The sequence below is a fragment of the Aedes aegypti genome, chromosome 2 (genome assembly GCF_002204515.2).
Source record: "Aedes aegypti strain LVP_AGWG chromosome 2, AaegL5.0 Primary Assembly, whole genome shotgun sequence".
Taxonomy (NCBI): Eukaryota; Metazoa; Arthropoda; class Insecta; order Diptera; family Culicidae; genus Aedes; species Aedes aegypti.
In genome coordinates this window covers 227868962-227895263 of record NC_035108.1, presented here as the reverse complement: position 1 = coordinate 227895263, position 26302 = coordinate 227868962, and the positions used below count along the sequence as shown (strand labels likewise).

General features: G+C 40.5%; 1 protein-coding gene and 1 long non-coding RNA gene across 4 annotated transcripts in view; both read left to right on the top strand.

The window, feature by feature from the left end:
• The window catches only part of LOC5564189 (uncharacterized protein F13E9.13, mitochondrial), a 73417-nt gene that overhangs the window by 35258 nt on the left and 11857 nt on the right, over nucleotides 1-26302 (top strand). For 2 of the 3 annotated variants that reach the window (XM_001648476.2, XM_021844267.1), the window contains exons 2-4: nucleotides 4084-4166; nucleotides 4231-4371; nucleotides 25606-25805. In XM_001648476.2, coding sequence (XP_001648526.1) covers nucleotides 4084-4166; nucleotides 4231-4371; nucleotides 25606-25805 — 424 coding nt within the window. Of the gene's footprint in view, nucleotides 1-3712; nucleotides 3735-4083; nucleotides 4167-4230; nucleotides 4372-25605; nucleotides 25806-26302 lie in introns of those variants that run through there. The other variant, XM_021844266.1, reaches the window with a different exon arrangement.
• Nucleotides 2448-3097, top strand: LOC110676418. Its single transcript, XR_002500365.1, has 2 exons — nucleotides 2448-2757; nucleotides 2818-3097. It is a non-coding gene; the product is annotated as an uncharacterized LOC110676418 (long non-coding RNA).

The window sequence follows — 26302 nt, the reverse complement described above, 5'->3', positions numbered from 1 at the left end:
AAGTTCACGATCTTTAAGAGTTTCCGGCAAAACGCGACAGTCTCCTTTCTTTGCGATTTGGAAGGAAACCTTGATTCCCCTAATGGAGTTCAAGATCTCCTGCCTGAATCCCCCAAATTCGGAACAACTGACAACGATAGGCGGCACTCTTTGCTTCCTCACTTGAATCAAAGAGCCTGGGCTAGAGGCTGCTTCGATTTGGTGTTCGGGAAATTTGACTAGAGCATCGAACTAATTGCTCATTTCGATACAATTATTCTTTTCACCCTTGGAAGAAACTTCGCATTCCGGGGAAGCGTCCTTTCTTCCATTCTTGCCACGTGTAGTGACAGTTTTACAACCCACTTTTTTGTAAGGAAGTAGTGAATTCAGAGATTCACCCTTCCTTTTGTTAGTTGTTGATACCATGTTTATAATAAACGAGAAAGACGTGACCTTCGAGAGGTTTTTTCCCAAGACGGTGTCCAAGAAGGATTACCACCGCTAGCTTTCGCCAACAGGACCAACGAAAAATCGAAGGCACGGGTCCAAACAAGGATCGTAAAGGGATCAATAGTAGAAAAAATAGTACTGAAAAGTACTGTTTTAGTAGCACTGAAAAGTACCGTTTTTAATATTAGCACTGAAAAGTACTGTTTATGTAGCACTGAAAAGTACTGATTTATTGCTTTAGGTAGTTTTTAAGAAAACTTCCAAGAGCAGAGAGAATTCGTGTACGCACAGCACGAAGGTACGATGCGCACTGTACGTGCCATAAATTCTTTTGTTCTCATGACTTTTATGTCGTTTTCGTTTTTAGAAACTGGGTCGGTGATCAACACATAAACAAACCAATGTCAAATAAATTGTAGTTCGGTCGAACCTGAATCGGGTTGGGGTTGAAACTGTGATTCAGAACGGGTTGCGCCAGTTCCAACCTAGGTTCAAAAACGAATTCGACATTACTGTGCGCCGTGTGTTGGTGCTGTCTCGCTCTTTCTCTCACGAGCAAATTGAAAACAGAGCGCACAGTAATAGCATGCACAGGCTCATGATCCCCACGTGATCTAGACCCGCTCTAGTGTCAAAATTCTTCGGCCGAATCAGTTTAGTACACCAGTGGATAAGACCTGCACGGAGAAAATGAAGTACTCAAAAGTGAGTTCATTCCACTCAATTCCGGGGGTTCGTGCGTTAACCTAATTTTGGGTTGACAAGGTAGAAGTTGTTTTCATTTGCAGTTGTGCGAAAAAATACCTACTGACTAAGTTCTTTTCACTCAACCGGCGGATCAAATAACTCAACTTCCAGTACTGTGCCACTTACTCAAATTTGAGGTAACGCACTAAGGTTCGGTTTTTGGGTTGTTTTGCTCTTCGCTCTCTGACAACAATAGAAGGAGCGAATGAAATGGGGAGAGAAAAATAACTCAAAAGTAAGTTAAAAAATACTCAAATATGGGTTTTCCGTTTTCTCCGTGTGGGAGGGAGAAACCAATACGAAATATATGTACGTCAAGGTGAGCCGAGATTCTGCTGTCACGAACTGTCACTGTGAGCCCAGATCTAAAACAATGGACAAACATGATAAAAGCGCGTAATTGATTAAAACTAATTTTTGCATTTTATCAAATGTGACAAAAAATCGATTGAAAAGCTATTCATGCTTATTCAAAAGTAATGTCACAATAGCACCTTTTATCCTGATTGAATATAAAGTGTTCAAATACGCATTATTTTACTTTTTCCAATAAAAACGAAAATTAAATGCTCAGAAAACTTTGGCCCTTTTTCCATGTTTGTCCAGAACGATCGAAGGAACACAACAAAAGAAAACTAGCGATTTTCATCAAGTCTGCCTTGATTGTCGTTGGCAAGCTGGAGTTTTCTTGCAATTCAAAATATTGTACATCCCGATAAAATTCAGAAAGAGGACTTCGCTCAATTTCCTCTTCTTTATCAACGAACTTAAGGTAACACACGATAGACTCATCTTGGCATCCATGAACAATCTATGTTCAAACTATCGTTGAAAAGAAAATTTTTCTGTTTTATATCATATCGGTCATTTGGTGATCTATCGGATCATATGCTTGCTAACAACAGGCATGTTGATACACTTTCAGTTCATCTCTGTCCGGTAGAACCGATATCACATCCCCAAAACAACAAAATTGATCATCATTTATGGATAGCAAATAGTTGCACCTTAAGCACCGCCAACACATTTTCAATCGGAAGGATTTTGGCGCGCTCTAACTGACAAATCCTCCGTTCTGGTGAAACTTCATCCGTCAACGTGATGTTGGACTGTTTTCAAAAACAGTCGAGATAAGAGCCGAGCCGGCAGAGCAATGACAGTTAGTTCGTTCAAAACTTCGCTTCGGAAGTCCAACCGGCGAACTCCAGATTGGTGCTGCGAAGTCAATAACTTTGTGTTATATTTCGTGTGTAATATCGGTGCCTCCCTCCCAGGATAAGACCATACACGCTAACTCAGAAGTACCCATTTAATGGGTTCCATGTACCCATTTTTATGACCAGTACTGAGTTGTCAGAAAAAGGGTATTTTTTAAATGTCATAAAAAGGGTACTTAATCCCCTCAATGAAGTTTCTAGTCGATAACTAATGATGGGTACATAATACTCATGCTGCTTTGAAGAGCAGCAGCGCCATTTTCCAATTGGCTGTGCGGTGGCGTTTGTTTTTGTAAAATAAATATTTTTCTTTCCTGTAACTATTTGTAAATGGGCAATAATATTAAACACATCTCTCAAGGTAAGTAATTTTTGGTTTGATTAAAGGATCGTTATGAACAATGAAAAGTTTTCTTTCTAGAAGGAATACTGCATACAACATTCGAATATGGCTGTGACGCAGACAATTTTGGGAGCCGATGTTCAATGTGTGAGGTTGGATGTGGATAGGAAGAATATCAGGAAAGCGTCCTGTAAAATATTGGCTGTATGGTCCATTGAATGATCTCCAATAAAGAACGTAAAGCATTACACGATCCTGATAAATAATGAATATTGATTGTTTCATTTACATTAGTTTGAGATCGTTTTAAATAAATTTTGTGAAAAACTCAACAATGCAGAGCGAAATGAATGAAAAAGAGGTTTTTTTACCCATTATTGTGAAACCAATCAAGAGTGAAAAATACCCATGTTTTGAAGTTTCGGCCGAATACTCTTTAAAGAGTAAATGGGCCGTACCCATTTAATGAGTTAAACCACTTTAGTTGGAAATGGGTACGAAAGTACTAATTAATGGGTACTTCCATGTTAGCGTGTATACTATAAATTTATGTTTGCGATAAATACACACTAAAATTTTAATCAAAAAATTGGCCAAAATAGCAGTTTTTCGCCACAATGAGCCTATGCATGCTATAAAACGTTTGACTTTTACTGTGCGCCCTGTTTTCAAGTTGCCCGTGAGAGAGAGCGAGACAGCACCAACACACGGCGCACAGTAAAAGTCATGAGAACAAAAGAATTTATGGCACGTACAGAGGCTCATAAGTGAAAACGTTAAAGTTTGGTGCCTTTTTTCGCACGATCAGACATATTTCGCTAAAAGTAAAGCTGTTACGTGGATTTTAGAATGGATTTAACCTTCCAGTCGTCCCGCGGTTCGCCACCGTCAGAATCACCACGCTGCTGCTGTGAACGAATAGCGAGGTTTTTTCAACAGTGTTGTACAAAACACAACAGCGCGACGACTACACTAAGGGGTCGTCCATAAATGAGGTAGCATTTTTAGGGGGAAGGGGGGGTTTCAGGGATTTGTGACGATGTGTGACGAGGGGGAGGGAGGGGTCCCAACTAGTGGACGTAGTATTTTGTATAATTTCTGTAAAAACAATATTGTTTTTCCATTTGCTAACAAGACATAGAATTAACCATCGCTGAGGAAAAAAATTAAAAAAATGAGGGGGGGGGTTGCTTGATATGCTACCTATTTTCCAAGGGGGGGTATCAGCATTTGTGACCAAATGCTACGAGGGGGAGGGAGGGTGTCAAAAATCAGTGAAAAAAATGCTACGTCATTTATAGACGGTCCCTAAGATAATGTTTACCCTAATGGTTTTCATTTCAGGAACACCTTTATACAAAGGTAACTTCGATGCAATAATTGCTAAGGCAGTCCATGAAGCAGAACTTTACGCAAATAGTTTAATAGTAAGTTCAATAAGTCATTTTTTGGTTTGTTTGTCTTTGAATTTTTTTAATTTTAATCCCACAGGATGCTGTTATGATTGAAAATATGCACGATGTACCGTATGTACAAAGACAACATTTCGGTCCCGAAACAGTGGCATGTATGACCAAAATTGCAACATTAGTTAGAGGAGCTGTGGGAGAGAATACACGTTGCGGCATACAGGTAAACGAGTAGGGTAGCTAGGTTGAGAGCAATTTCACACCATTAGCACGTTTGACCTTAAAAGAAATAATCAAAATGCAAAACTTGCCATGGATTTTTCTGCAATAAGAATTAAAGCAACTAAAATTATTCGAAAAAAATGTCTGATAAATATTTTTTGTTTCCATTTTGCAGCGTTTGGTGGGTCACTAGTCACTAGTCAATCCAAAGCCTATGATAGGATTGTGTGGCTAATTTATTATTTAGTTCTCACGAACAAAACAATCGAGTGCTCTCCCGAATTCAAATCACAAAAAAAGAGAAATGTCAACCTATGTCAACGTACTCAAACCCAAAAATATTAGGATTTAGAGCAGTGCTTCCCAAACTTTTTCAACTTTCGCCCCCTTGAGACCAATAGTTATCTGAAATCGCCCTCCTGATATGTGAATTAAATATTTTTATTCAATTCAATTTAATTAAATATGTACATTTTAAAATATTTTCATAAATAACGATAACCCCCTAATTATTATGAATAATTCACTGGACCGCAATTTATAATAGCAATTTTTACAATATTTTGCGTGCATTACAGGCTACTGGATCAGTTTTCGATGCAAGTTTGGCCCAGTTTAAAAAAAATTATTGTAATATATGCAAATGCGAAAACTTGTGGCGTGGTCGGGGGATGTTTCGTTAATTGTGATATCATACTGATTTATCCGCTGTTTCTAAAATTACTGCAATAATATTTGATTTTCGCTTTTTTATGTAATCAAAAAATACTGAAAAAGTATATGGAAATCCAGATTGTTTTACAACTCTTTTTTGAATGATGCAATGATGGTATTTTTTGTAACACAAAGAAAAAATCAGATTTTTTGGAAATACAGAAGGTTCAAATCTGACGCATCTCTGGTATTCCATCAAATTTATGTTTAAATAGAGTGTTATTCGTCTTCGGCATCAAACGGTTGTAACCCGATTTTTGTCTGCTAAATTTTCCAAAATTTGTCCTTTAATGATTTGTATTATAAGAAATGATAAGAATTAGTGCAAGTGAAGCTTCGAAATGGGTACTGTAGATATTTTTCGTTAAAAGCTGACTGCCATTAAAAGAAATATTAGCTTCCTAACCTCAAAGTTCTCACACAAGAAAAATCCTTATATAAAATATTTAGCATTTGCAAAAAGTTCCTAAAATTCTCAGATACATGTTTTGTACTTCTAAAAATTTTTTGTTTTAAATGTTATCTGTAACTTATCATCCGACCTTGTGAAAATCTCAAATGTCATTCTGAAAATTCACATGATATTAAAAAACATGGATGCATAACACAAACATATTGTGTTTGACAATTATCAAGTGTTGCCTATCATAATTTTAAAAAGGATCATTTTTAGAGATATACCGATCTAAGGTAAAATATTCCTGAAATAAGTTATGTTTGGAATTGATTAACCTTCAGATGTGTGTCCTCCAAAGGTTATGTGTAATTATTTTCAAATGATCCAGTGTTAGCCTTTTCGCCCCCTTTCTGGATTTTTCGCCCCCCATATTCTGTTTTACAAAATTTCGCCCCCTTGAGTATGAAAATCGCCCCCAGGGGGGCGAATTCGCCCAATGTGGGAATCACTGATTTAGAGGAAGGCCAAGCGACTTGAAGGTGAATTTTTAAGTTATAGAATATGTCAGTGAAGTCAACATAACTTTGTTGTTTTACAACCGATTTTAAAACATTTAGCATCATTGTCTTTTAAATTATGGAAAGTTGGTAGAACAAGTAGAAGCATTAGCCGTAGAAGGCCAATGTCACGTGAGGCAAATTTTGTCGGTACTAGTAATCCTTTATAAGAGAGATTCGCGGAAGCTGACATTTCTGTCAAAGTGTGAGCCAATCGAGCAGCGAGAGCTGTCAAAGTGTGAGCCAAACGAACATGCGTTATGTTTGTTTTGAACTTTTCTTGAAGAGTAATGTAATGCGTTTGAAATTATTTCGGTAAAAGTAATTTTGCATGAAGCAGAAGTATGATATATTTTTCTTATTCAAATTTTTGCCAATGCGATTTTTAGTTGTTGATTATTTCGACTGTTTATTAGTTTGGATTTGTAGCTCAAAGATCTATAACGAAGCAAAATACACTTTTTAGCAATGAGGAAATCATGTCCGTGTTACAATATTATTCTCAACGCCGAGCAAAATCAGCACTGCTGGTCTGTTGCCAAATCATTCAATTTTACTTCCGCTTATCTCTCTATAAAGTATCACTAGTCGGTACAGGCATTTCACTATCCGAAATTCAATATGGCTTCCGAAATCGACGTGTTTGCTGATTTGTCGCTGGCTGACTTCGTTTTTAATGCATCAAAGGGTAGGGTAAATTATGTATTTTGGACAGACTAAGGATATGTCTGGAAACGGCGATCGATTAATTGCCTTAGATACTAATATTTTATTACGTTGTGATACTTATATGCTTCATGTCTCATTGTACTTTGAGTTTCTGGAGAGAAAAGGCTCAAAAAGTGTAGCATTAACTGCCAAAATAGCGTTTTTAGCGGCCTGTCTGTTATACATTTCGGACATGAAATATACATTTTGGACACCCTCATGTGAATATAATTTGGACAGGGGCGTTATCTCAATATCTATTCAATGGTTTCTTAAAAAGACGGTCATATCATAATGTTTTAAGAGTTTACATGTGACTTATGCATTTTTTCACTTATTGGATGTGTATATTAATGGTAATCAATAATTTCATATAATGCAAGCAAATATCATCAGATCCACGAAAAACGCCTGCAAGTATGCATGCATGCGACATTCCAGTGCGTTTCATCAGATGGCCAAATTATATCAACTGAACAAAAACCGTAATCTATTTTGGACACTACCTGATTTATGCCTTATATACTCATGTTAAGATTTTAGATGAACTTAGCTTCAATTTTAGACATATTTTATCACCTTTAAATTTTTTATGAATGTCAATTCTGAGCGCTATTATTGCGTTCAATGTATGCTCTTGAATTGTACATCCTCTTGCATTCGTAGGTTTCACAGATGTTCTATTGATACAATTTACAATTTTGATATTTTTGAAGCCAATTTGTAATTGTTATGGAAATGGCCGTCATTAATAAGTAGCATAGTGTATTAATAATACAATACATGATTTTCCGTACATAAATTCCTCATCATCTTGTTGTAAATGAGCATAGAACGACCAGCCTGTCCAAATTATATGCATGTCCAAGTTATATACGTTACCCTAAATGTGTTCTATTCATCATAAATTCCGCTGTAACTACCCAAGCAACCAAAAGTTCTAATATGACTTAACAATCGAACTCAGAAGTTCACATTTAGTGTAGATCTAGTTTTGTGGAACTTTATCGCTGATTAATAAGATCGCATGTATGTCAACGGTACTTAATGCTCAAAGAAGTACCAATTATAATTTGAGAAACCAAAAAGTTCAAATACATTTCTAACTGAACTTCAATCGTACCTCCAACACAAAGTTCGTTTAAAGTACAAACCGAACTTGACGTGAACTTGTTTGCAACATGAGAGAAAAAAATTCAAACTTGTTGATAAATTTCCTTCAAGCGTTCGCTGGTCTTCTAATCTGTTGTCGGTAATTAAATTAAAACACATCACGATAACTCCACCATTCCATGACCACTTGGCCGTAACCGTTTAAAAGAACTGCATCTACTCTATCGTACCTTATCTGCAGCGCACTGCCAGAAATTGTGGCGAATTGTTTAACACAAGTCAGTTTTGAACTTATGATCACTGTTCTATAATAATTCATCCTAACGTACCTGTTTTGAGTTACTTAGTTTAGATATCTCGATCGATGCATTTTCGACCAACTGAGAGCTTTGAGAAGTTCCATCACCACAAGTTCGGAATAAACACCAAGGAAATTCAACACCTTTATTGATATCCACATATACAATAAATGAGTGGGTCCTCTTTTGAAAACTATTGAGTGTTCATATATGGTTTTTCACTGCGACTTGCTTTATTTGTTATCTAAAAAGTAATAAAATTTATAGCTCCACTGAGAATCAAAACAAACTGAGCAGTGAATCCATTGTCACCCAACACGCAGCAACAAAGACATTGTCACCTTCTATTCTTGTTGCAACAATTTTATTCCGCAACATCAGTTTAACATCACTTGAACAGAATATGACAAAGATCGATCACCACGTGCGTAGCGATTTTCTGGGCTTCGCATTGCAATTTTTGAGAACTTTCTCCGTGTTGGTAAACATTGACACATTATCAAACAGCATCCATGAAACAAATTTGGTTTTGTGTTTAAAATAACTGATAAATTGCGAGTTGCGCAAAACAATGTTGCGCTCTGTGATTGTCATGATAATCTTGCTTTTGATTGTGTCCTTATCAGCAACAGTTGCGACAAACGGTTGTAACCGAGCTTGCTTTGTTGTTTGTTTTTTGTCAATTTTGATGAAAATTTGATTCACTGAAACTGAGTAATGTCAAATTGTGAAGTTCCATGTGAACTTTAGCCACCTTTCAAGTTCTGTTTAGGTTATAAATGAACTCTTAATAGTACTTTAAGTTCAGAATAAGTTCCAAAGGGGAAAAGATAAAGCCTAGATCTATGAAATCAACACATGTTCGGAACCGTATCAATATGGGCATCAAACTTCAAGATTTTTGAAGGTGATAATTCCGAAAGCATTTGCAGAATCACAGATTGCCATGACCACTACATAGTAGGTTTCAGGTGCCCCGAAGAAGAAGCCTAATCTTCTAGATGCTTCCGAAAGAACTTCCAAAACCACCGGCTGCCATGACCACCGTATAGCTCGGGGCACCCCGTTGGAAGAGACCAATTTCACAATCATGGCAATATGGGTAACAAACTTCACTATTTTTAAAATTCATGATTCCGGAAGCAGTTTTAGAATCACCGTCTACCATGAAAACTGAACAGTAGGTTCCATGTGCCACAGGATGTAATAACCAGGGGGGGTATACGCAACGAGGTTCGCCTACCGTTCATGCTTTGTGGGTGTATTCGTTTGGCTCACAACGCTGCTAGGCATCCCACTGTTTGAGTGTTGAAATGCATCAGCATTTGCTGTCTGGCATGGCCCGCGTTCGACCTGTGCTGTTTGGGTCGGCCCGCGTGAGAGATGATGCTGTTTGGGACGGCCCGCTCGAGAAATGATTGTTAGGCGAGTTTTGTGTGTAGTTGACAGCCGTACACCCACCCTGGTAATAACCACTCTATATTAGATTCCAGGGGCCCCTAGAAAAATGGCCAATTCGGAAAATGTGTCACTTGGAACTTGCTATACAGTGGCAGTGGTCCATTAGACTGATGCAAATTTTGAAGTTTTTGCTCCCCTAAGCTTAAACGATGTCAATTATGATGGAAATGATCCTCCCAAAATTTGAAATGATTCGGAAGAAATTTGGTTGTGCACACGCTATTTGAAGTTTATATGGAAATTACTATGGAAAAGGCAAACCTTTTGTGTTCAGTCCTCTAACAGCTCGTCATAATAATCTATGAAAAAGTGAACACACTCATCTCATGTGGAAACTTCCCAGCTACAACTTTGCCGAAGACCACATTTTGATGGGCCGTAAGGATAATTTGTTATTAGTGATACCAAAGTCTATATCATGCTGAGATGATCATTCGATTACTTTCAGAGCAACACTGCTTTTTTGCTGTAGAACATAGTAGCCTGGATTACTTTGATCTATTCTTCCCGCCAGAAGCACCAATGTTGCCTGCCGAACAGTTGGTGAAGCATGTTACTTGCTAACCAACTTTATGATGATGAATAACAATTTATCCTGACGTCCAATCAAAAAGTGGTCTTCGGCAAAGTTGTAACTGGGAAGTTTTCACATGAGATGAGTATGTTCACTTTTCCGTAAAATATTATGACGAAGAGATAGAGGGCTGAACACAAAACATGGGCGTTTTCCATATAAATCTCCATATAAACTTAAAATGGCGTGTGCACAACCAAATTTCTTCCGAATCATTTCAAACTTTGGGAGGATGCTATTTACCATAATATAAATCGTTTAAGCATAGGGGAGCTAAAATTTCAAAATTTGCCATCACTCTAGTGGTCCATAGACTTGGTCTCCAACGGCCTTTGCACTTTCTTCCGCAACATCGTATTCTGTAAAAAATACATCATGTTTATTACAATTATTTCCACTAACCTATTTTAATAATACCGGGTACTCCCGTTGGTTTGACCACATTTAATCTGAACACCTTTTAATCTGTACCCCGCTAATTTGCACATCGTTCAGATTAAAAATGGTTCAAACGTCATTTAGCTCATGGAACGGGGTAAAGTAGAATGGAACGCTGTGAAACGGAATGCAGAATCAAAACAAAACAGTAAAAGAGGTAATCAGATACACGTTTCTAGGGTGACTAGATGTTCAAATTAAAATGAACCCCGATGGTTTGCATGAGGTACCGTTCAAATTAACGGGGGTGTACGGTAGCAACTTACCAGAAATTGATTTGTATTCGGCCGAATTATGTCCTCCGCGGTCATTGAAATAAGGCGAGGTTTTTATTGTGCCTGGGAGCAAAGGGAGGACAATCAATTACTCGGAATATTACTTCTGCGCATTCATATCTATTCGAAATTAGCTTACCTTTTTCTATAATTGTATGCATCATAAAAGTCTTTATGAACAGCAATCAATTATTGAGACTAAATACACAAAGATGATGTTCTTATCACGGAAACAATTCAAAATGGTGAAGTCCTAAAATTTTCACTCAAATATGGGTAATGGCTATTTACCTATAATATGAGTAAAGTTTACCGCTTTTTACAGGTATATTTTACTCATATTATGGGTAACATGGCAAAAACTCAGATTTGAGTGATTTCAATACCCATTTATGGGTATTCTCATCTTAGCGTGGAGGGCACCTTGAACTAGTAATCTTTTATTTATAAGAGAGATACGCGGAAGCTGACATTTCTATCAAAGTGTGACCCAATCGAGCAGCGAGAGCTGTCAAAGCGTGAGCCAAACGAACATGCGTTATGTTTTTTTTTTTTTTTTTTGAACTTTTCTTGAGGAGTAATGTAATCCGCTTGAAATTATTTCGGTGGAAATTGTTTTGCATAGAGCAAAAATACGTAATATTCTTTTTAAAATATCTGTCAATGCGATATTAAGTTGTTGATTTTTTCTGCTGTTTATTAGTTTGGAAATGTAGCGGAGGCCTTCCTTAGCGGAATGGTTAGAATCCGCGGCTACAAAGCAAAGCCATGCTGAAGGTGTCTGGGTACGAATCCCGGTCGATCCAGGATCTTTTCGTAATGGAAATTTCCTTGACTTCCCTTGGCATAGAGTATCATCGTACCTGCCACATGCTATACGAATGCGAAAATGACAACTTTGGCAAAGAAAGCTCTCAGGTAATAACTGTGGAAGTGCTCATTGAACACTAAACTGAGAAGCAGGCTTCGTCCCAGTGAGGACGTAATGCCAAGAAGAAGAAGATCAAAGGTCTATAACTAAAAAAAAACGCTTTTAAGCAATGAGGAAGTCATGCCCGCGTTACAATATTAATATCGACTCCGAGCAAAATCAGCACTGCTGGTCTGTTGCCAAATCATTCCATTTTACTTCCGCTTACCTACCTTGATACCTTGATGGCTACAGCGTAGCGTCACGCCATTGCCGGGCGTATTCTAGAGCTCCATCTTCGTCGGTCTTGGGCGAAACTTCTCCAGTTGACCCGAACGTGTAGGGTCGCCAGGTCCTATTCCACTGCGTACAGCCAGCGTATTCGTGGTCTTCCCCGAAGCCGCCGACCTCTACCTGGTTCCCTGTTGAATATTATTTTCGCAATTCTTTCTTCCGACATTCGCACTAAGTGACCAGCCCACTGAAGTCTGCTGTATTTTACACGCTTGATAATATTCGCATTTTTGTACACTTGATACAATCGTGATTCATGCGTCTGCGCCACACCATTTTCGAGTTTCCCACCGAGTACAGAGTTGCTCAATATCAGTATCATTGCATTAAAATGTACGATAATGATATCCTTATGTACAACACCATCACTAATCATCATAGCAGTCAATGAGCCGTTCGAACACTGTCGTTTTAGAAACCAATGATATTAAGTGAAAGGCAAGTGATATTTCAAAAAAGTTAGCTATCACGACTCACATTGATTTTTCAAGGAGGGTCATTTTCTATTCCAGAAACTTTCTGGGAACCATTTAATACAAATGTGGTCACTTATAGATAACGGTTCCTCGTTGGATATGCGTATAAATCCCAGCTGGTGAAACGTATGCCCATGCATCTACTCATATTTTTATTTCATCAGTAAATGTTCGAGATTGGCGGAGTTTCTTTACGTCGTACTCCTTCCCACTACTATTCATTCGCTTAGTGAACTGTCGCTATTCCAGGTTCTCAAAGTTTCCAGAGAACTCACTTAATTCAAGATTTCAAGATGGACCGGACTCAACGTTCATTGAAACACAAGTCGTATTGAGATGGATTGATAATGTTTCCAGCTTTGAACATTACAGTACTAAGCATGAGCATGATTGACCGCCCGCAGATGCTACTCCGTTATTGCAAGAACAGCTGTACTTACACAGGGAACCAACAGACGCTACTCGGGATCAGTAGCATCCTCAATGTGTAAGTACTGGTGCTCTCATTATTATAATAAACAACAACGGCGCCGGCTGCGTCCGAATGCAGGTCAATTTGGGGATGGGAGGGAAATGTTGACGTGTTACTTGCATGGAAGCCGAGGAGTCCTCTGCACTTCCACAAGTAAACACTGGGAGTTTGGATATGGGGGAGGGATTCGTTTTGGTAAACGATAAATATATAATTTGAAATGAATGCGCCTAACCGGATTCGTGATATTACTCGATAAACGCATTGAACGCCGAACAAGTGTTCGTCACTCGCCCCCATAGGAGCAAGCGACAAGATCAAAGGATCAAACACTACTAACGCGTTCCGCGACCAGCGACACTATTCCAACGTGCTACGCAAGCGGCGCGCAACACGATTGATCCTGCCCTCATCACCCGCCCCCGTAGGAGCAAGCGACAAGATCAAAGGATCAAACACTACTAACGCGTTCCGCGACCAGCGACTCTATTCCACCGTGCTACGCAAGTGGCGCGCAACACGATTGATCCTGCCCTCATCACCCGCCCCCGTAGGAGCAAGCGTCAAGGTCGAAAGATCAAACAGAACTAGCGGACCGATTCACTTTTTCACTTTTTCTACCGTCGCGCGACATGTTCGATCCTGCCCTCATCACCCGCTCCCGTAGGAGCAAGCGTCAAGGTCGAAGGATCAAACAGATCTAGCGGACTGATTCACTTTTTCACTTTTTCTACCGACGCGCGACATGTTTGATCCTGCCCTCATCACCCGCTCCCGTAGGAGCAAGTGTCAAGGTCGAAAGATCAAACAGAACTAGCAGACCGATTCACTTTTTCTACCGTCGCGCGACATGTTCGATCCTGCCCTCATCACCCGCTCCCGTAGGAGCAAGCGTCAAGGTCGAAGGATCAAACAGAACTAGCGGACCGATTCACTTTTTTACTTTTCCTACCGACGCGCGACATGTTTGATCCTGCCCTCATCACCCGCTCCCGTAGGAGCAAGCGTCAAGGTCGAAAGATCAAACAGAACTAGCGGACCGATTCACTTTTTCTACCGACGCGCGACATGTATGATCCTGCCCACATCACCCGCTCCCGTAGGAGCAAGCGTCAAGGTCGAAGGATCAAACGGAACTAGCGGACCGACTCACTTTTTCACTTTTTCTACTGACGCGCGACATGTATGATCCTGCCCACATCACCCGCTCCCGTAGGAGCAAGCGTCAAGGTCGAAGGATCAAACAGAACTAGCGGACCGATTCACTTTTTCACTTTTTCTACCGACGCGCGACATGTTTGATCCTACCCTAATCACCCGCTCCCGTAGGAGCAAGCGTCAAGGTCGAAGGATCAAACAGAACTCCCAGCATTGAACATTACAGTACTGTTGAAAAATAACACAGATCGAATGCAATTTAGACAATAGCTCGTTTTTAAGAATATAATTTATTCAGCTGTAAACATTTATTATTTTCATTTGGAATAAAATATACATAATCGCTAATGTTGGTAAACCTAATGATTGAAGGAAACCATTCTTACTGTATTTGTTCGAGCCGTTCGCCCCGAATGAATATTTTGTGAGTGCATCGCCCAGCCACAGCCTGCTGAGTTGCGTGATGCACGAAAGGACATCGTGTGATGCAACCAGCCGCAGCCGCACGAAGCGAGCGCGCAAAAATTTGAGGATGTTTCTACCCGCGATTGGAAGACATCTTTGTTCACCGTGCCTCTAACGTGTTAAGACGTGTCGTGGCAAAATTAAGTAAAGTGAATTTGAAAACTAACAAACCATGTAAATATCTGTAAATAGAAGTTTGAACTGTTAAGCAAAGTGTTTTTCATCTGGTCCCGGTTCCTGTTAAGTGGTATTCTCGGAGATACATCGGTCCGCCTATGTCGAAGTTTTTAAGAAATACAGTCCACTCTCGTACATAATTTTGGTCGAACCGGATCGCGCGTGGTAAAGTGTTTCTCCGACTGTTCCGGAACCGGATGTTCAACCAGGAAATAGAAAAGTGAAGTGGGATTCCGAAAAAGTCGGAAAAATTCAAACTACGATGGTGTGAGCAAAATGGCCGCCATTGAAGAAGTGAAATAGTGGAGCGACACCGTCATTTTGTTGAAGAGAAGTGTGGTGTGTTGTCGCCATTTTGGAAAATGTGCTGATGGTTTAACTCATCGAAGAAAAGTGGTGTTACGAGCAATTAAGTGCTCAACTCCTGGGGAATACACCCCCGCTAAGCGAAGAAATAAATTGTGAAGCTCTAGTGTTCCGGATTGGCCACTGTGTACATTAATTAGTGGAATCGGTTTGCGTGAGCATAGACTTGGCTGTGTTCCCAACCAACGTCGAGCAGTGGGCTTGGCTTGAAGTGGTGTTCGCGGTGGCATTCCGGAAAATAGCGTTGAGTGAAGTGGGTTGTTTCGAAATCCGTGTTTCGGTTCGGTCACTTGTGCCGAATAGTGTCCGGTTGCGTGAGCATAGACTTGGCTGTGTTCCCAACCATCGTCGAGCATAGGGCTTGACTTGATGCGGTATCCACGGTGGCATGCCGGAAAATAGCAGTGGCGTCTCGTCCTAAGGTGCACTTGGTGCACTGCACAGTCAAAGATTTCAAACTAACAAATTAAATATATATATTATAATTCTCAATACTTCCAACATTCATAATGTGTAGTTGCTTGAAAATGTTGTTTGATTTCTTCACCTTCAATTGGTGCATCGCCCTCAGTGGACAAACCGTCTTGCCCAACCAGCAAGCGAAACAGCAAAGCAAACAAGACAAACTGCCATGCGTCCAAAGACAAATGCGTCTCTATCGTATTGCAGAGAATGTTTATTTCAGCCGTGCACTCTTTCTTGTGCACGAAAATAGCGTGTATGGACACAGCAGGAATGTGCATTTGTATTGGCATTTCTAGAGCAACAGTGGCGTTGTATAGGTAAAATCTGGTTCACTCCAATTTGTGCACCCGAGAGAGAAATTGCCCATGACGCTCGCATTGGTTTGCGAGAATTGAGAAAGCGCGCGCAACTGGCGTCACGACGTCTGCTGTTGGAAGAGAAAGCGTCAACGCCATACATGCTTTGTGTGTATGTATGTTGCATGGAGCTTCCAGGTGTCGCGCGATACTAGGCGCAATATTGATTGGAATCAAAACTAGATGTTATAATCATATTGGCCAAATTGATTATGTTTTATCTTATTATATAAACCAAATTTATGTGGCTTTGAATTGATTTATAAACTATGTTGGAATATAGCTTTTCTTGCTCAACAGACCGACAACTGATAAATTGCGGTGGGCGTAAAGTGAGTTTCAGCGTTCAACAGTCAGTCATCATTTCACTTAAAAGATTTAATGTATCAACAAATGTATACAAGGAGATGTACCAGCGCTGGACATCGTCAAAAAGCTAAGATATCGTGATACAATTAACAAGCTGTAAATAATAAGAATTATTATATAGAACAACAACGTTATGAATAATGGTGATTCGGAATTTCGCGAAAGCTACGAAATCCACGGAATTTATCCTTCATCGCGAAACTTGGAAAATGACGCGTAAATAGTTGAATTCTGAAGGTTTATATGATAATCTCAGAAAAGTTCAGATTTTTGCTCATAAGAATGGTTTATTTATTTGTAAGCCGAGTTTCATATAAAAAAATGTGCTTATCGTTTAGTTTCAAGTTAAACGTCTTTCTTCTTGCTTTAAATTTTGCATTAATAATATGATATTAAACTTATTATCTCAGTTCGAAAAATACGAAAAATGCTTGAAATTTACGCATATAAAGGTCATTTTTACTGTAAATATACATTTTTATGTCAAATATGATTAAACTATGGGACCGCGATTAATACGCAAAATTTTTCTTTCATCGCTTTGGTATCAGCGAAATTTTGAGAATTTTCCTTGTCCATAAACATTGTATAAGGAATCATCCAAAATTCTTAAAGCTTACAACTAGTGATTGAAACGAAGAAAACAAACAAAAAATACGTCCAATGAGCAACAAATATAATAGCTTCCAGACACTTCAAGATTGCATACAGTATTGGAAATTACATTTTAAGGTGTTAATAATAAAAAATTACATTTTGAGCTGAAATACATTTTAAAAAATCAAAAAAAAAAATCGTTTTCATAATTCAGAATAAACGGTTTGCGCGAGTCAGTGCACAGGTAATCAAATTCCTCACGGGACGCCTCTGGAAAATAGTGAATCGAAGCAGCAGCAAATCTGAAAATCCGGAGCTAGTTCTGTACTTGGACAGTCTACTCTGGATTCCTCCACTCCATCAAGTAAGAAGCATCAAGTAAGAAGCAGAAGAAGAAGTTCAGATTGACTGAAAAGTTGGCCATCATGGAGAATATGCAGAGACTCGTCCGCCGTTGTGGCGCAGCTAAAGGTAAGGTTTCTCGCATCCTTAATACTATTCGCCCAAATGAAGAGGAAGTGGTCCAGCTGACGGAGGCTGAGATCAAAGTGTACTTGAGGAAGTTAGAGCAGCCCATAAGAACTACAACGATGCACACGATCAAATCACTAACGTGGTTTCGATTGATGACTACGAGCAGCATGAGCAGCAGTACGAGGAGTTTGATATTCTTCACGATTCCGTTGCAATTTTGTTGGAAAATCAGCTCAACAAGGCAAGTGCTGTCGCTGATATCAAGAATGTTCGACCCGTTGGTCTAGTGGCGCCGGTTATCGTTATCGGCAAACTTTTAATGAAGAGTTGGAATGGGATGGAGAGCTTACTGGTAATTTGAAGAAGAAGTATGATGAATTCCTGAGTGCATTAAAAAGTGTTACCAATCTTCGAATCCCTCGTCACGTGGTTGTTACTGGGGCCGTTGCATTTGAGTTGCACGGTTTTGGTGACGCAATTTTGGAAGCCTATGGTGCTTGTGTGTACATCAGGTCCATTGTACCTGGTCAAGCTGCTGTGGTGCAGTTATTATGTGCCAAATCGAAAATCATGCCGAAAACAGTGTTGACCATTCCAAGAAAGGAACTTTTAGCATCGCTTTTGCTGCATAGATTGGAGAAGAAAGGTTTGGCAGCAATAGCGCTGCCCTTTCAAGACATTTCGTTGTGGTCGGACAATCAAGTGGTGCTAGCATGGCTAGCGAAGAACCCGGAGCGTTTAGAAGTGTTCGTGCGAAACCGGGTTTGTGAGATTAACTCTACCGGACATCAGTTCAAGTGGAAGTATGTGAATACACTGGAAAATCCAGCCGACGTAGTGTCACGTGGTCAGTCTGCCGAAGTTCTAGGCAAGAACGATCTTTGGTGGAACGGACCATTGTTCTTGCGTAGTGAAGAGTATCAAGTGGTGGCACCAGAACCACTGTCTGATAAAGATGTTCCTGAGTTGCGACAGGTCGCTGCAACATCTGCGGTGGTAACTTTGGAGAGTTGCCAGTATTCACCAAGTACGAGTCCTTCAGGAAGCTGCAACGAGATCTGGCATACGTTTTGCGTTTTTGCCGGAATGCAAAGGAGAAAGTGGCCATGAAGCGAATCGTCGCGCGGTTTCCAACCGTGCTTGAAATGCGCCACTCGTTGAAAGCCATCATCAGGGTGGTTCAGTTGCAACATTTTGGTAAGGAGGTAGCCATGATCGAGTCCGGTGAGTACTGCAAAAGATTTTCTGCGTTAAATCCCTTTTTGTACGATGGAATGATTCGCGTCGGCGGACGACTGCGACATTCAAGTTTACCATACGGCGTTAAGCATCAGTGGGTCTTACCTATGAATGATGAAACCATCCAGCGGTTGATTCAAGCGACACATCGTGAGAACCTACACATTGGACCGTCGGCGCTGCTGGCCCTGCTTCGCCGGCAATTTTGGATCCTGGGAGCCCGTTCTGCTGTATGTAAGATCACACGAAACTGCGTGCGGTGTTTCAGGCTCAACCCCCCGTGCGCCAGCCAATTCGTGGGAGATCTTCCCGTCGCAAGGTGCGACAAAGCTCCCGCTTTTGTGAAGGTTGGTGTTGACTTTGCGGGCCCCATACTTATCAAGCAGACTGGAAGGAAGGTGACCCCCGTTAAAGGATACGTGAGCGTGTTCGTCTGTATGGTGACCAATGCCATTCATCTGGAGGTGGTAGAAGATCTATCGGCCGATGCGTTTATTGCTGCTCTGCAGCGATTCGTTTCTCGTCGTGGTGTCCCAGAACAGATATTTTCTGACAATGGGACAAATTTTGTCGGTGCACGCAACGAACTGAACGAGCTGTACCGTCTTTTCAAGGAGCAAATCACCGAGCTCAAGATCAACGAGTTCTGCCAACCCCGGCAGATCGAATGGAAGATGATTCCCCCAAATGCGCCACACATGGGCGGAATCTGAGAGGCAGGAGTAAAGAGCGTCAAGACCATTCTCAAGAAGAAATGCCAATCAAGCATCCTAACGATGTCCGAGTTTTCGACTTTGCTCTGCCAGATCGAAGCTCAACTCAACTCCCGGCCTTTATACGCTCCCTCTGAAGACCCTTCGGAGCTCGAGTCGTTAACCCCAGGTCATTTCATGATTGATCGTCAACTGACTGCCATTCCGGAGCCTAGCTATGATGGAATCCCAGCTAACCGGCTCTCCAGATGGCAATACATCCAGCGCCTGCGTCAAGAGTTCTGGAAGCGCTGGTCCGAAGAATACCTGTTGGAGTTGCAGGTACGACAGAAGTGGAGCAAGAAGAAGGAAAACATAATACCTGGAACAGTGGTGGTAGTCAAGGATGACAACATACCGCCTCAGCAATGGAAGTTGGGGAAGGTAGAGTCCACTTACGCGGGATCAGACGGATTGGTCCGCGTGGTAGATGTGCGAACCAAATCAGGAGTGCTCAAGCGTCCGATCCATAAGTTGGCACCTCTACCCATTTTGGATAACCAGGTCAATGAGAACAAGGTTCCCGCGGGGGAGGATGTTCGAGCCGTTCGCCCCGAATGAATATTTTGTGAGTGCATCGCCCAGCCGCACGAAACGAGCGCGCAAAAATTTGAGGATGTTTCTACCCGCGATTGGAAGACATCTTTGTTTACCATGCCTCCAACGTGGTCAGACGTGTCGTGGCAAGATTAAGTAAAGTGAATTTGAAAACTAACAAACCATGTAAATAGCTGTAAATAGAAGTTTGAACTGTTAAGCAAAGTGTTTTTCATCTGGTCCCGGTTCCCTGTTAAGTGGTCTTCTCGGAGATACGTCGGTTCGCCTATGTCGAAGTTTTTAAGAAATACAGTCCACTCTCGTACAGTATTTGTGTGTTGCAAATATTCAGTTCTCCAGGCTTGGCAAGTCGTCTTTCTATTGGTAAAGGTCTGCCATTACTTTTTCTGCTATATTCATATTGAGTTTAATTAGTAATATATTAGCCAGAGTGTATTCGGCTAAGCCAGTACGAAGATCAGATAGAACTATAGCAAGAGCATTAAACGCTCTTTCCACGGTTACTTGCGTTGAAGGTGTGGCGAGTATGATAAAGTTCGGAATGTGATTTCTTTCTCGCACCCAATGATTCCAAACATCATACAGGTACGTTTGGCGTGGTTCTACCTCCAGAGCTCTGAGCTGTTGCTGGAAGCTTACCATTGAAGAACTTTCTGACACTACAGAGCCTCCAAACATTTCAGTGAAAAATTCGTCGGTATCGTCAATTGACTCATTTACTGATGCTTGAGTAGAATTATCATTGTCTGGTGGACTGTTCAATGATGCAATAGGGTCCTAAAGCCCGGTCCCAATTTCAGTGCTAAACGCTTAAGTTTAGCCCAGAAACACATGTTTACTCAATTTTTTATTGTTTTCCGTTGGTTTAAATCCGAAAAACATTTTTTTATGTTTCTTCAGATTTTGTCGCACCCCTTGGCTTAAACTCAAATTTTTGGGTATATTTTATTTTCCGTGTCCCTTCCGAAATGTCAGATAGGAACAACCCCAGTGTTGAAACTAAAACCCCTGTGGTGTTTTTGTCGACTAAGCGAACGTCAAACATGATCAAAAGTGTCAAGGTTCATTCATGGATCCAATTTTTAAATTAAAGTTTAAACATGATATAGCCCTTATTTGAGCGGGAAAAATTGCTAAAGTAGTTGCAGTAACATGCTCTTTCGTGTTATTCAATAAAAACAAGATTTCATTATAAATTTTAGGACCCAATTCTGCTCCACGTGTCAATGATGAATTTCTGAAAATATATGAATGAGCAAGGTTATTCACTATTCAATTTTTTTTTATCTTTATTAACGAGATTTTTAGCCCTGGGCTAGTTCATCTCGGGACCAACGGCTGTACTTCCCTTCCGAAGGAAGTCGTCACTGAAAAATTTTTAGTGACTATCTCGGGGTTGGGATTCTTGTTTGAGAACACAAGAAAGCATTTTATGCTTTCCACCCCAGCGTGTAGGTGACCATATCGGAGGTTTCTTGATGTTATACATTTCAATGAACGTACAAGCTGATTCGCTTCATAGTTTTAATAATGTCTGTAATAGCCTTCATGTTCGGATCAATCTTCGAAAAAACGTCATTGATGACCAACTGCAATGTATGGACACTGCATCTCACCAAAGTAATTTGTCCAGCTCATCAGAAATTCTTTCAACGAAAGTTTCAGCAGCAGTGTCGTTTTCAAATTCCTCCATGAATAATGTATCACAGATTGACTGCTCCAGAGCAGTTTGCAGTTTCTTCACGGTGGCTAACATATTGCTACCGTTGTCAGTGGTAACGGAAAACATCTGGTCAATACGTATGCCATACGATTGTAAAACGTCCAACACTCTATCCTTCAAAAACGATGCAGTTTGTCGTTCATGAATCTCCATCATTGCTAAAATTGAACAAACAATGAATTTAACGTAAAATGAAATATTCTCATAGCACACCTAGAGTTCTGATGACCTATTTGTCGTTTACCGAGTACTGGACGCTGATGCCCAAAATATGCCTTCCATGCCGAGACGCGCTGTCGAGCATAAGGAAATCAGCTTATCCGAAGCTTCTTTACTGATTACTGCTTTAACCTTCTCTGCAGCATTCTGAAGATGAAGTTTTATATTTGCTCTTGAGATGTTGATTCCAACTGCTGATGCTAAGGGTTCCAGAGCATTTTTAAGCCCTCCCATTCAAAACATCTCAATGGCAAATGATGTTTTGTAACTAACTTCATGGAAGCTTCGAGAACCAATCTTTTGTCCACTGCAACAAGCCTTTTCGGAATAGTTCGCTATTTGTTAATCGTAGGTTCATCTTTGGTTATTCCCAGAGACTCAGCCAGCGCAGTATGTTTTAGGTAAAAGTGTCGAATCATGTTTCCGGCTTCATATTTTACCTGTGAGTACTGGCAGTTACCGTGTGGATCGATGCCACAGCAAAATTTCCCGTCATCTTGCTTGACGCATTTCTCGGCCAATTCCATATAAGTTGCTGAATTGTTGCTTCTTTTGCGAGTTCTGCCTAGTTTCTAAATACCGGAAGATTCAGCTTGAAACATTTTGACGTTCAGGGCTCAGAACGGTTTACGGACTGAAAATCTTGAGGGGTTGCGAATGACAACCAGGATAATATCAAAGGACGTCCTTGCACTATCAGTGACTGATGAACTGATAGCGTTCAGAACAATATCAGTGCAGAGCTGATAGTTTGAGGAGACATGTGACAAACGACAATATATAAAAGTAAGAAGTCAGCCTACATGGATGATATTGAGCAACTCTGACCGAGTATTGTCCGCAGCACTTTACGCTGCGAACATCGAGAGCTTTCCGGTCTGACTCTTTCAACGTCCACGCTTCGTGCCCGTAGAGAACCACCGGAGGAATCAATGTTTTATACAGAGCGAATTTTGCTTCCGTTTGCAAGCTGCGGGATCTAAGCTGCTTACGTAGTCCGTAAAAGGCCCTATTCGCAGCCGCAACACGTCTTTTCACTTCGCGGGAAACGTCGTTGTCACATGTCACAAGTGTTCCAAGGTAAACCACCTACACCACCATGCCCGACTCTATCTCTACCTGCAACCATGTACTTCGTTTTGGTAAGGCCCAAACGCAATGATAGCGGAACGGCAACGGAATGCGGAACCGGTTCGCCAGCATGAATCACACCATCTCGGCTGAGCTGTCAACGAATGGAAATGAACCAACACTGAGTCGACTAGCATGTTCTAGTTCATGTTGGCGAACCGGTTCCGCATTCCGTTGCCGTTCCGCTATCATTGCGTTTGGGCCTGTAGAATTGATGGTCAGGCCTAGTGATCCTTTATAGAGAGATAAGCGGAAGTAAAATGGAATGATTTGGCAACAGACCAGCAGTGCTGATTTTGCTCGGCGTCGAGAATAATATTGTAACACGGGCATGACTTCCTCATTGCTGTAAGTGTATTTTGTTTCGTTATAGATCTTTGAGCTACATATCAAAACTAATAAACAGCCGAAAAAATCAAAAATTAAAAATCGCATTGACAAAAATTCAAAAAAGTAAAACATTTAATTTTTTTGCTTCATGCAAAATTACTTTTACCGAAATAATTTCAAGCGGATTACATTACTCCTCAAGAAAATTTCAAAACAAACATAATGCACACGCAAAAAAATTGTGCGGTAAAAACTACCATTGTAGGGGGTTTACTTAAGCGCTCGCACCGGCAATTTTCAGCAGACCAGAAATGCGCTTGATTTTACCATGTCTGTAGTTGGAATCAGATTGTTGTAAATTATTTCTGTCAAATGTACCAGTAATGCGGTGTGGTGTACCGTAAACATAGTAAATTGGTCTGAATTTCCATGGTAGTTTTAAGAATGGGCATAGTCAGCTAAAATAGTTATTTTTACCACAGAATTTTTTCCCGTGCATGTTCGTTTGGCTCACACTTTGACAGCTCTCGCTGCTCGATTGGCTCACACTTTGACAGAAATGTCAGCTTCCGCGAATCTCTCTTATAAAGGATTTCTAGTCAGGCCTATCCTCTTCAACTGACCTCCGATCGATTCCAATTAGGTCTATATCGTTCGCAAAACCAAGGAGCATGTGCGACCTTTTGATAACAGTGCCATTTCTCTGCACACCAGAACTCCTAATAGCACCATCGAGTGCAATGTTGAACAGTAAATTCGAAAGTGCGTCTCCCTACTTCAATCTGTCTAACGTCACGAACGAGGTTGCCACCTCGTCTGCGATCCGAACCTTTGATTTCGAGCCATCCAGCGTAGCACGTATCAGCCTAGTTAATTTCGTCGGAAAACCATTTTCAGACATTATCTGCCAAAGCACATTTCGTACGCCGCCTTGAAATCAATAAACAGATGGTGAGTCTGCAAGTTATACTTCCGGAATTCGTCTAGGATCATTCGCAAGCTAAACATCTGGTCCGTTCTCGAACGGCCCTCACGAAAACCAGCTTGGTATTCACCGACGAAGGACTCAGTCTGTTAAACAGGATGCGCGACAGAATTTTGTACGCCGAATTCAGCAAAGTAATTCCAATGTAATTGGCACACTCCAGTCTGTGCCCTTTCTTGTAGATAGGGCGGATGAGGCCATCCAACCAGCCGGTGGGCAATTCTTCGTCCTCCCATACCTTCAGAAGTACTCGGTGGATCGACTGGTAAAGCTGCTCGCTTCCGTGCTTGAGAAGTTCGACCGGGATCTCGTCCTTCCCAGCAGCCTTACAGTTCTTCAGCTCGCTGATAGCCTTTTTAACCTCTCCTATGGTCAGTGGGTCCACAGCTTACTTCCGCTTATCTCTCATAATAAAGGATCACTACCTTGAACCTACTATAGAGTTGTCATGGCATTTAATAGTTCTGAATATGCAGCAGGAAGCATCATCTTGAAGTTTGGTGCCCACTTGGATAGGGCTCATGATAATATTGACGACATGATTGGAAATACAAACATGACTGACCATGTTTTCCGGAACAAGTTTTACGAAAATGGTCATATTTATGAAGATTTTTAACAAATCTTAATGCGTCCACCGGCATTCAACTTCCTATTAGTTCTGTTTTCTAGGAAAATTTTAAACATCTATACAAGTTCACATCGCACAAAAATACAAGCGACAGAAAAAATGCCACATGACCTCGGAAAATCCGGAACATCTCCGGTGTTCGGTAGCCAATATGCAAGCCAGTTCCTGAAACTAGCCCAAATTTGCCATCGACTGCTTCCAGATGCATCCATTTTCATTCATTTTCCATAAAGTTATAAGCATTTGAATTTAGGCAAAATTTTGCTTAGCTTTATCGTCTTTCTTTCCTATCCCCTGTATAGCTTTCTGGTGAATGGTGCATTCTGGGAAATGGTACATTCTGAGGAATGCGATTTTGGGCAATGATTCATTCTGAGGGACGGAGTTCTGGGGAATGATTTTCTGGGAAATATTATAGAATCGTCAGATTCACGTTTTGCATCATTCGCTACATCGTGGATCGTTGAGTTTATTCACATCCCGCTCCTATTATAGTCAAATCAATTATTTATTCATTTGTAGAGTTTGACCGTTTTGTGTATTTTTTTGTAGGTTTTAGCCTGTGGTAATGAAGAAGCTTTAGCCGTGGCTAAAGCGTGTAATTTTGATTTCATCAGAGCTGAAGGATTCGTATTTTCTCATGTGGCGGACGAAGGCTTTACCGATGCAAATGCTGGTCAACTGCTAAGATATCGTAGAAATATTGATGCTGAACATATACAAATCTTCACTGACATAAAAAAGAAACATAGGTAAGTACCAGTTATAAGTACAGTTGTATTACGAATAATATAGGGTGTCACAGGAAATATGGGCACGACTTTGATAACAACAATTTTAATTTTTTTATATTTTTGTGTTTTTTCTTGTAGCATTTTGAATACTGCTCGTCATAATTTTGATTGATAAAATAGCCTTTTGCATAGAAATTTTTGATATTATAAAATTAATTCTTATCTAGCCAGCACAGACCTTACTTTTGTGTTTTGTTAAAACTTAACTACCTAGTAAGGAATGTTTTAAACCAAATCCTTCGATGTGGAGAGTTCAGGTATAGCGGATGTTTCATAAGAATTTTCTTTTAAAATTTCATTCGGCTTTGCTATAAAACATTTGACAAAATGATAATATTCTAAAAAATCACTAGTTTTCTCGCCGCATAAGATAACGAAATAATTACTTTTCAGGTATAGGGGGATTAGGGGCATAATGAACATACGGGGCGAAATGGACACCCCCTCAATATCTG